The sequence below is a fragment of the Caretta caretta genome, chromosome 8 (assembly GCF_965140235.1).
Source record: "Caretta caretta isolate rCarCar2 chromosome 8, rCarCar1.hap1, whole genome shotgun sequence".
Lineage (NCBI taxonomy): Eukaryota > Metazoa > Chordata > Testudines > Cheloniidae > Caretta > Caretta caretta.
The window spans coordinates 96,719,908-96,731,955 of record NC_134213.1 but is presented as its reverse complement, the minus strand read 5'-3'; the positions used below and the strand labels follow the sequence as shown (position 1 = coordinate 96,731,955).

General features: G+C 41.2%; 1 protein-coding gene and 1 long non-coding RNA gene across 3 annotated transcripts in view; one reads left to right on the top strand and one right to left on the bottom strand.

Annotated features, from left to right (window-relative positions):
* The first annotated feature begins 1,400 nt into the window (after positions 1 to 1,400).
* DIO1 (iodothyronine deiodinase 1) overlaps positions 1,401 to 12,048 on the top strand; it is a 14,197-nt gene continuing 3,549 nt past the window's right edge. Inside the window, exons 1-2 of one of the 2 annotated variants that reach the window (XM_048860346.2) lie at positions 1,402 to 1,810; positions 3,972 to 4,115. In XM_048860346.2, the coding sequence (XP_048716303.1) occupies positions 1,480 to 1,810; positions 3,972 to 4,115 (475 nt within the window). In that variant the 5' untranslated portion in view covers positions 1,402 to 1,479. Of the gene's footprint in view, positions 1,811 to 3,971; positions 4,116 to 12,048 lie in introns of both variants that reach the window. The other variant, XM_048860347.2, reaches the window with a different exon arrangement.
* On the bottom strand, positions 8,134 to 11,863 carry LOC125641035 (uncharacterized). The gene is made up of 2 exons (XR_007357973.2): positions 11,545 to 11,863; positions 8,134 to 9,723 (listed from the first exon to the last, which is right to left on the bottom strand). It is a non-coding gene; the product is annotated as an uncharacterized LOC125641035 (long non-coding RNA).

Sequence of the window (12,048 nt, the reverse complement as noted above, 5' to 3'; positions counted from 1 at the left end):
GACAGGAGCCCCTTGGCTGCGCCAGCCAATCAAGAGCTCAGCTACTCCCTTTCCCCCGCCTCTCCTCCGACACAGGCCTGAGCCCCGTTGGTAACGCCGGCCAATCAGGAGCTCAGCTCTCCGCGCGCCTCTCCTTCTTAAAGAGGTAGTGCAGGCTATGGGGAGGGGATCAGTGGGAGCAGCCTGGCTGCCTGCGTCATCCAGCTACGCGGGCAGTACCTGATGGCGTGCTCGGCAGCTGTGACCAGCACGAGCTGGGCAAGGCACCGCCCCCTCCCCCCCCAAGCTCATGCCAACAGCACCTTTACATACGCGTACAAATCCTCAGCCCGTTGCTGCTTCACAGCTCACACAGTACAACTCCTTTAAGAATTTTTACAGATTAAAAAAAAAAAAAAAAAAGGCGGGGGGGGGGAGGAATGTTTCTGGGATCGCTTCACTTGTAAAGTCAGGTTTCAGAGGAACAGCCGTGTTAGTCTGTATTCGCAAAAAGAAAAGGAGTACTTGTGGCACCTTAGAGACTAACCAATTTATTTGAGCATGAGCTCAAATAGCTCACGAAAGCTCATGCTCAAATAAATTGGTTAGTCTCTAAGGTGCCACAAGTACTCCTTTTCTTCTTGTAAAGTCAGAGAGTTAGGATTTGATTTTATTTATTTGGTGAGTATGGGCAGGAGGGAAGGAGTAACAGGGCAGGGGAGATTCAAGCAATAGTCCTGATGTTTTTGTAAGCTTCAAAACATGCTTAAAATAGTTTGTTTTTTTTTTTTTTTTGGAAATCTATGTAGCGTTTCCAGAATGCAAGGATCTGCTGGGGTGAACTGCATACCTCATGTTGATAAATTCTTTCTACCACACTGACATATATAAATACATCTTTCTTTCAGGAATTATGTTGAAAGGGGTCGTAGAAGAAAGGGTTAAGTCTTTAATGACAATATCAGGGATGATAGAATGTTTGCTGAACATATAGAGCCTTTATTCATTAATGAGCTAATGTTTGTACAGTGCTTTGAAAATGAAAACTGTTTTATAAGAGCTAAGGCAGCTGGCCCCAAACCTGGAAATTTATTCATGTACTTAACGTTAAGCACAAGTAGTCCCAGTGACTTCGGTGGGATTGCCTATGTGAGTAAAAGCAAGTGCTTATTTTCAGGATTGGGTCCCAAGTTATTATAACCTTTATTCTGCCAGAAAAGCATCCAGTATGTAAGTCAGTCCTCTCATTTGTAATGCATGAATCCATTTGGGAATAAGCCTTAAATGTGCATTAATACAATTAACAGTAATAAAACATTCTTTATTGCAATTAACATCCTGATTTATTTTCAAGATACACAATGTAGTAGTGGCCAGACACGTGACGACTTTCCAGCCACTATTATCTTAGCGGCAGCCTCATTTCCCCTCCTCCATCACCTTTGCTCCCGCTCGCTTACACGGTTTCCCTTTAGAAGCAGGCTGTCTGCCTCAGACAAAATGTTCAGAATCAGGGTCATTATACAGAAGACCTTGATTCTTTTGTATGTATCTCTGTGTGTTGCTGTTGGTAAAATGCTGATGATATTGTTTCCGGAAATGATGAAAAGATATATTCTAAAACAGGGGCAAAAGAGCAGCATAGGCATCAATCCAAAGTTCAGCTATGAGAAGTGGGGTCCGACTTTCTTCAGCTTGAAATATTTACTCTTTGTTTTGAAAGTGAAGTGGAAAAAGCTGGAAGATGAAGCATTTGAAGGATATAATGCTCCCAACACCCCCGTGGCAGACTTCAGGGATGAAATGCATCACATCCTGGACTTCATGCAAGGTCAGTACAATCATCCAAATAAGTTGAGTCCTCATGGTTAGGATGGTAAATTAAATAGACCATTATATTCTGACTGTTTGAGACATGATGTCTGGCGATTGGGAGACTAAGTGATGGTTAGAGGGTTCAATTACAGAATCTGCAAGGCAGTTTAGATTAAAAGTAACTATCTTCAGAGGGATTTGTTAAGTAGAAAAGAATATATCACATTCTAACACTGGAGTTTCTCAACCATGTACACATTCTGGTGGTTTTAGAGAAAATCTTTGTTTGTCTTTGCTACTGCACTGTTACAGTTTTCTAATGCATACAGCTATTAAATTTGTGGCCTGCTGTCATGGATGTTATGGGGAAGCATTTACTGAAAACCAATACAATAACTTGTCCTGGTGAAAGAAGAGGCAAATATAACCAGAACCATGTACTTAATATATTTTGTATACTGTTATGCACAAGTGGAGAAAGCCTGTACACCACCATCATTAATCAGATTAAAGTCCAGAAAATGGATGATGTTTGTTACAAAATAATGCTGAGAGAGAAAAATTTGGTTTGTACTTTGTCCTCCACTTTTGATCTTTGTAGCACACATTCTTAATCATTAACCTGCATGCTCTAGTATCCAGTATATTAACCAGGGCTTAAAACCCCCAAAAAACACAATTTCAAAATTGATATAGCATGGTTTGAAAATCAGAAAGGTATATGAGCAATGTATTAGGAAGTGGGTCCAAGATTAGACCTTTTCAGAGTGGGATAAAAGGATACCATCAGATTTTGAAATTAAGCACAGCCAATAAGGAGATCATGCACACTTTCAGATTACATTATATGACTCTGGACTAAAATAGATGTTTTTAAGTCCTTGGAAGCACTCTTAAATCAAAAGGAGTACTTGTGGCACCTTAGAGACTAACATTTATTTGAGCATAAGCTTTCGTGAGTTACAGCTCACTTCATCAGATGCATCGATGAAGTGAGCTGTAGCTCACGAAAGCTTATGCTCAAATAAATTTGCTAGTCTCTAAGGTGCCACAAGTACTCCTTTTCTTTTTGTGAATACAGACTAACATGGCTGCTACTCTGAAACCACTCTTAAATCAAGGTCCTGCAAACACAAGAAAGTGTTCTTGTAAATATTTGTGCAGAAGCTTTTTGTTAGGTCCATGCATAAGTGTTTGCGGGATCTGGCCCTTAAGCACTAAGCAATCTGGGGCAGGAAACATTTACTTCTGTGGCTTGTACAGAAGTTATTTAATAAATAATAACAACAAATAATTAGAGTTCTGCCTGGACAAGAAAATTGCTGAATCACATTAAAAGCATGAAAGCCTGGGATACATTATCAAAAATATGGTTAAAGTTTTCCCATCTGGATGTCTATAACTATGCACCTATAACAAAATGTAGACATTTAAATAAAAAGGAACTGATTTTCAGAATCTCTACCTTCCCCTGACATCAGCTGGAGCTGTGAGATCACAACATTTCTGAAAAATCAAGACAGTTATAATTAGGTGCCTACAAATGTATTTGAGAACCTAAATTTAGGCCTTCAGGTTTGAAAATTTGGACCTTCATGGGGTTTATTCGTTAAGGAACATGCATAATATATTTTAAAGTACCTTCATACTAATTTGCTGTACAGTAGCATTTAGAGACCTCAGCTGAGATTGAGAGCCCATTGTTCTAGTTGCTGTACATACATTTAGTAAAACAGAGTTCCGCCACCCCAAAATGCTTACAGTTTAAGGCTTGGATCCTGCAATGAACTCCATTTAGGCAGATGCCTGCACCTGTATGGAGCCCCATTGACTCCATCGAGACTTTGTGTGGGTATAGGAGTCTGCCTTCATAAAACTTATTGTAGGATTGGGGTCTGAATAAACCGGATAGGGCCGGGGTAGGAGAAGGAAAGCATTGCTATGCCTATTTTATATACTGATACTGAGGTACAGAGAAACTAACGGCCTGATTTTCAGAAGAGCTCAGCACCTTTGAAAAATCAGGTGATCAGTGACTTTGCCCAAGATAATACAGGAGGTGTGTCAAAGGCTAAGAATGGAGCCCAGATTTGAGCCCAGGCCTTAACCCTAACGCTGTCCTTTCTCGCATCACCCAATTAACATGATACTTAAAAATCGTTTCATGTCTGTTACAGACAACAGGCCTTTAGTCCTGAATTTTGGAAGCTGCACCTGACCTTCATTTCTTTTCAAATTCAGCGAGTTCAACAAGCTTGTTGAAGATTTTAACTGCATAGCAGATTTCCTTATAATCTATATTGAAGAAGCTCATGCAACAGGTACAGTATAGAAAGCAAAACATTTAAATGTATGATGAAGCATAAGATATGGATCCTTCTGTCCGAATCATGGTAGGGGGAAGGGCTCAACCGCTCTGGAGCTTACTTCTGGTTTATGTTTTATATTCCTAAAAGTTCATGCTTCAGGGTTTCAGTTGGCCACCCACAGGGGTCAGGAAGGAATATGTTTCCCCCAGTATAGTCTGTGTTTTTTTTAAATCTCCTGCCTCTAAAGCATCAGAGATGGTCAAAGCTGGAGATGAAACATTAGATGAGGATGGCCAGGGCGCCGACCAGTCTCTCTCTCTCTCAGGGTTTAGCTGGCTAACTCTTACTCACAAGCTCAGGGTCTAAATGATCACTATGTGGGGTCAGGAAGGAATTTTCCACCAGGTCAGACTGGCGGTGACCTTGGGGGAAGGGGTTGCCTTCTCTGCAACATGTGGGTGTGGGTCACTTGCCAGGATTATCTAGGTATCTATCACTTAATCATTTCCCAGCCACTGCAGGGGTTTGAGGCACTGGTGCACTTGCATGTCTCCTATTCTCTGCCTGTGGCACATAATTTAGTCACCTCTGGGCTCTAAATTTTTCGTCTTATTTCAGTTGTTGGGTTTAGTGTCCGGGTGCTGGGTGGTGTTGGTGGCCACTTATATACAGGAGGTCAGAGTAGATGATCTGGTCCTTCCTTCTGGCCTTAAACTCTATGACTCAATAATAAAGTATATTTGAGAGAAGAATGAAACTGCAAACAGGATGGAAAAAATCTACTGAAATTCAAAGTAACAGTGTCAATGTGAAGAACCAGTTTTGGGCCCTAATCCTGCAATCACTTGTGCACATGTTTAAACTTTACACATAAGTTGTTCAGTTGAAAATAATATGAAGATACCCATGTGTAAAGTTGAGCACATGCAAGTCTTTTCTAGATTTGGGCCCTGATCTTAGTCTGCATATAAGCAGTGGTGAGCTAGAGCCGGTTCGCACCAGTTCGTGCAAACCAGCTGTTAAATTTTGAAGCTGGTTTAGAACCGGTTGTTAAAGGGGTTCGGTAAACTGCGGCCCGTGGGACTGTCCTGTCCGTCCCGCCTGAGCTCTCAGCTCGGAAGGCTCCCCTGAGAATTTCTACTCACCCGGCGGCCCTGTGGCCCTTCGGTGGCACTTCGGCAGCAGGTCCTTCAGTCACTCCAGGTCTTCGGCGGCACTTTGGCGTCGGGCCCTTCAATGCCACCAAAGACCAGGAGCGACTGAAGGAACCAGTTCTTCAGGTTCTGGCAGCTCATCACTGCATATAAGCACATCAGAACGGCCATACTGGATCAGAGCAGCAGTCCATCTAGCCCAGTATACTGTCTTCCAACAGTGGCCAGTGCCAGATGCTTCAAAGGGAAAGAAGAGAACAGGGCAATCTCAAGTGATCCATCCCGTTGTCCAGTCCCAGCTTCTGGCAGTTGGAAATATAGCGACACCTGGAGCATGAGATAATAGCCATTGATGGACCTATCATCCATAAACTTACCTAATGCTTTTTTTAACTCAGTTTTAGTTTTGGCTTTCACAACATCCAATGGCAACTAGTTGCACAGGTTGACTGCATTGTGTGAAGTACTTCTTTGTGTTTGTTTTAAACCATCTGCATATTAATTTCATCAGATGACCCCCAGTTCTTGTGCTATGTGAAGAGGTAAATCATTTCCTTATTCACTTTCTCCACACCATTCATGATGCTATAGATTTCTTATCATATTCCCCCTTAGTCGTCTCTCCCAAGATGAACAGTCCCAGAATTTTTTACTCTCTCCTCTTATGGAAGTTGTTCCGTACTCATAATTTTTGTTGCTCTTCTCTGTACCTTTTTCAATTTTATCTTTTTTGACCAGAACTGCCCACAGTATTCAGTATGGGTGTACCACAGATTTATATAGTGGCATTATGATATTTTCTGTCTTATTATCTATCCCTTTACTAATGGTCCTAACATTCTGTTAGCTTTTTTGACTGCCACTGCATCTTGAGCAGCTGTTTTCAGAGAACTACCTACAATGACTCCAAGATCTCTTTCTTGAGTGGGAACAGCTAATTTAGATCCCATCATTATGTATGTGTAGTTGAAATTACATTTTTGAATGTGCATTATTTTGCAGTTATCAACATTGAATTTCATCTTCCATTTTGTTGCCCAGCTATCCAGTTTAGTGAGATCCCTTTGTAACTCTTCGCAATCAGGTTTGGATTTACCTATCTTGAATAATTTTCTATCTCACTGCTCACCCCTTTTTCCAGATTATTTTTGGATATGTTGAACAACACTGGTCCCTGTACAGATACTTGGGGGACTCCGCTCTTTACGTTGACATTCTGAAAAATGACCATTTATTCATACCCTTTGTTTCCTGGCTTTTAACCAGTTATTGATCCATGAGAGGACCTTCTCTCTTATCCCAGGACTGCTTACTTTGCTTAAGAGCCGTTGATGTGCGACCTTGTCAAAGGCTTTCTGAAAGTCCAGGTACACTATATTCACTGACTCACTCTTGTCCACATGCTAGTTAACACCCTCAAAGAATTCTAATAGATTAGTGAGGCATGATTACCCTCTACGAAAAATGTGTTGACTCATTCCCAACATATTGTGTTTATCTGTGTGATAATTCTGTTCTTTGCTATTGTTTAAATCAATTTGCTTGGTACTGAAGTTAGGCTTAATGGCCTGTAATTGCCAGGATCACCACTGGAGCTTTTTTAATAATCAGCATCACATTAGCGACCCTCAAGTCATCTGCTACAGATGCTGATTTAAGCTATATGGTACAGACCACAGTTAGTGGTTCTGCAATTTCATATTTGAGTTCTTTCAGAACTCTTGGGTGATTACCATCTGGTCCTGGTGCCTTACTGCTGTTTACTTTATTGTGTCTTTAGCTAGTTGCTCTTCAAATTCTTTCTTGGCCTGCCCAATTATGCTTTTACATTTGACTTGCCAGTTTATGGTCTTTTCTATTTTAATCAGTAGGATTTAACTTCTAAATTTTAAAGGATGCCTTTTTGCCTCTAACCACCTCTTTTACTCTGCTGTTTAGCCAGAGTGGCATTTTTTTGGTCCTCTGTTCTTTTGGGAGGGAGTGCTCTATATTTAGTTTGAGCCTCTCTTGTGATGTTTTTAAATAGTTTCCATGCAATTTATAGGCATTTCACCCCCTGAGACTGTTCCTTTTAACTTCCATTTAACTAGCTTCCTAATTTTTGTGTGGTTCCCCTTTTTGAAGTTAAATGCTACTGTCGTGGGTTTCTTTGGCAATTTCCCCCCTGTGAGGATGTTAAATTTAATTATATTATGGTCATTATTACTAAGCAGTTCAGCTGTATTCACCTCTTGGACCAGATCCTGTGCTCCACTCAGAACTAAAGCAAGAATGGCCTCTCCTCTTATTGGTTCCATAACAAACTGTTCCAAGAAGCAGTCATTTATGATGTCTAGACATTTTACCTCTGGATCCTGTCCTGAGGTGACATATACCCAGTCAACAGAAAAATCGTTGACATCTCCCATTACTGTTAAAAAACACATTTGGGGCCTTGTCTAGACTAGGAAGTCAACACATTAGTTTTTAGAAGTCCGTCATAGACAAGGCATACTGCTTTTAACATGTGTGAAAGGGAAGACTTTAGGCTTTAATTTAAGCAGTTTAGCACATATTAATTAAAAATATGTACTGCTTTGTCCACGCTACAGTTTTAGCTAAAACCATACCATTTATCCAGGCTAGAGAAGGCCTTGCAGAACACAATCTCTCCACTCTACCAACATTCTAAAAATGTGCCACCTTCCTATGTCTTATTAAATAGTTGTGGAACAGCTGAAAATGACTTATTCTCTAGTTTTTAAAAAAGCTTGCTTATGTTACCCATTTTACATTTGAAATATTTAAATAGTATTTACACCATACCAATTTGAAGGAATAAAATGATGTGTGTGGGTTAGCAATTGTTTGTATATTAATGAGAAAGACAGACTAACTAATTTTCAAAATCAGTTTAAAATTTCTAAGTAACATACTCCACTTCCAGAGATCTGAAATCTGTTACTAGAGGACCAGAAACAGCAGTGAGTAGCAGCCAGTCAGTGGAATTGTTAGAACTCCTGTGTACTGATGGCTATCAGTTGGAAACTATATAAACACCAAAAAGAAAAGGAGTACTTGTGGCCCTTAGAGATTAACAAATTTATCTGAGCATAAGCTTTCATGAGCTACAGCTCACTTCATTGGATGCATGCAGTGGAAAATACAGTGGGGAGATTTTATATACACAGAGAACATGAAACAATGAGTGTTACCATACATACTGTAACAAGAGTGATCAGGTAAGGTGAGCTGTTACCAGCAGGAGAGCGGGGGAAGGGGAGAATCTTTTTCAGTGATAATCAAGGTGAGCCATTTCCAGCAGTTGACAAGAACGTGTGAGGAACAGTGGTGGGGGAGTCGGGGGGAAATAAGCATGGGGAAATAGTTTTACCTTGTGTAATGACACATCCACTCCCAGTCTCTATTCAAGCCTAAGTTAATTGTATCCAGTTTGCAAATTAATTCCAATTCAGCAGTCTCTCCTTGGAGTCTGTTTTTGAAGTTTTTTTGTTCAAGAATTGCAACTTTTAGGTCTGTAATCGAGTGACTAAAGAGATTGAAGTGTTCTCCAACTGGTTTTTGAATGTTATAATTCTTGACATCTGATTTGTGTCCATTTATTCTTTTATGTAGCGACTGTCCCGTTTGGCCAACGTACATGGCAGAGGGGCATTGCTGGCACATGATGCCATATATCACATTGGTAGATGTGCAGGTGAATGAGCCTCTGACAGTGTAGCTGATGTGATTAGGCCCTATGATGGTGTCCCCTGAATAGATATGTGGACACAGTTGGCAACAGGCTTTGTTGTAAGGATAGGTTCCTGGGTTGGTGTTTTTGTTGTGTGGTGTGTGGTTACTGGGGAGTTGTTGCTGGGGAGTATTTGCTTCAGGTTTGGGGACTGTCTGTAAGCAAGGACTGGCCTGTCTCCCAAGATCTGTGAGAGTGATGGGTCATCCTTCAGGATAGGTTGTAGGTCCTTGATGATGTGTTGGAGAGGTTTTAGTTGGGGGCTGAAAGTGATGGCTAGTGGCGTTCTGTTATTTTCTTTGTTGGGCCTGTCCTGTAGTAGGTAACTTCTGGATACTTTTCTGGCTCTGTCAATCTGTTTCTTCATTTCAGCAAGTGGGTATTGCAGTTGTAAGAATGCTTGATAGAGCTCTTGTAGGTGTTTGTCTCTGTCGGAGGGGTTAGAGCAAATGCGGTTGTATCGTAGAGCTTGGCTGTAGACAATGGATCGTGTGGTGTGGTCTGGATGAAAGTTGGAGGCATGTAGGTAAGTATAGCGGTCAGTAAGTTTCCGGTATAGGGTGGTGTTTATGTGACCATCGCTTATTAGCACCGTAATGTCCAGGAAGTGGATCTCTTTTGTGGACTGGACCAGGCTGAGGTTGAGGGTGGGATGGAGATTGTTGAAATGATGGTGGAATTCCTCAAGGGCTTCTTTTCCATGGGTCCAGATGATGAAGATGTCATCAATGTACTGCAAGTAGAGTAGGGGCGTTAGGGGACGAGAGCTGAGGAAGTGTTGTTCTATGTCAGCCATAAAAATGTTGGCATACTGTGGGGCCATGCAGGTACCCATAGCAGTGTCACTGATGTGAAGGTATACATTGTCCCCAAATGTGAAATAGTTATGGGTGAGGACAAAGCCACAAAGTTCAGCCACGAGGTTAGCTGTGACATTATGGGGGATACTGTTCCTGGCGGCTTGTAGTCCATCTTTGTGTGGAATGTTGGTGTAGAGGGCTTCTACATCCATAGTGACAGGTTTCAGAGTAACAGCCGTGTTAGTCTGTATTCGCAAAAAGAAAAGGAGTACTTGTGGCACCTTAGAGACTAACCAATTTATTTGAGCATAAGCTTTCGTGAGCTACAGCTCACTTCATCGGATGCATACTGTGGAAACTGCAGAAGACATTATATACACAGAGACCATGAAACAATACCTCCTCCCACCCCACTCTCCTGCTGGTAATAGCTTATCTAAAGTGATCACTCTCCTTACAATGAGTATGATAATCAAGTTGGGCCATTTCCAGCACAAATCCAGGTTTTCTGACCCTCCGTCCGCCCCCCCCCACACACACACACAAACTCACTCTCCTGCTGGTAATAGCCCATCCAAAGTGACCACTCTCTTTACAATGTGTATGATAATCAAGGTGGGCCATCCATAGTGGCTAGGATGGTGTTTTCAGGAAGATCACCGATGAATTGTAGTTTCAGAAACAGAAGACTGCTGAATTGGAATTAATTTGCAAACTGGATACAATTAACTTAGGCTTGAATAAAGACTGGGAATGGATGTGTCATTACACAAAGTAAAACTATTTCCCCCACCACCCACCCACTGTTCCTCACACGTTCTTGTCAACTGCTGGAAATGGCCCACCTTGATTATCACTACAAAAGGTTCCCCCCACCACCACCACTCTCCTGCTGGTAATAGCTCACCTTACCTGATCACTCTTGTTACAGTGTGTATGGTAACACCCGTTGTTTCATGTTCTCTGTGTATATAAAATCTCCCCACTGTATTTTCCACTGCATGCATCTGATGAAGTGAGCTGTAGCTCATGAAAGCTTATGCTCAAATAAATTTGTTAGTCTCTAAGGTACCACAAGTACTCCTTTTCTTTTTGCGGATACAGACTAACACGGCTGCTACTCTGAAACCTGTATATACACACCATATTTCAAATTGTACCTACAGCGTCACGGGGGCAATAATCTTCTGAAATCTATTTTAACTCAGAAGTTATGTGAAAAAAAATTAATTCCCTCTGTCACAGGTGTTATAATTTAACACTTTACACTGGTTAACAAATCCCTATGTGGTTATATCGGATACTCACACAGCTAGAACTTCAAGATAATCAGACGCCACCTTTCATTATAAGCCTACCATACATACACAGAGAGAGAGACAGAGAGAGTTTCACTTTTATATCTATATCTATATAAGGTGCATATTATCATCCCTATTTTATAGATGGGGAAACTGAGGCATAGATAAATGAAGGCCTGCATGTTTGGAAGGGTCCACTTATCTTGAGTACCCAACTTGACAACCCTATGCTCTCATTTTGAAAAGTCCTGAGCACTCACAGAATCCCATTTATCTCAGTGGGAGTTGTCAGTGCTCAAGCTCTGATCAATATCTGGTTCTGTAGGTCTCAAGCTGGGCTCCAAAAAATTGAAGCCTCCCAAAATTATGCTGACAGTTATGAAAAATAGGGTAAAGTGACTTACTCCAGAGTCAATGGCAGAGTGGTATGAGAACTCAAAGTTTCCCACTTACCATCTCCTTTATGAAGGGCTTGATACATTCAGTAGGTATGTGTAACCCTCCCTCGCTGTCAATCTCTGAGGGAGGCCACGCCTCTTTGCTACAACTGCCTTCCTGTAAGTTTAAACGTTTTGCAATTTCTTTGGTTACTCATGTTATTAACTTAGCTATTGGAATTATATCATATATAGATTAGTGTGCATAATATTACAGGCAGGGCTAGTAGCCCTGCCTGTTGAGTTTCTCTGACACTTCCCCTTATAAACTATTTTTCAGTTGCTCATAATTTTGCCAAACTATCTATTTGGGCTGAAATTTTCCATGCTGGATGTCTTCTCTCAGGCTGGCGTTTTTTTTAAATTTCAGAAAAATGCTTCAGCTGTTTCCAAGAACAAGGCTAGGAAAAAATTCAGCAATCTTTCCTTTAGACAGATTTAGTAGAGACTTGAAATTTGGCAAAGGGTGGCTTTTGTGTGAGGGATATACCTTTTGCAATCCCTGTGAAAATCCACCCAA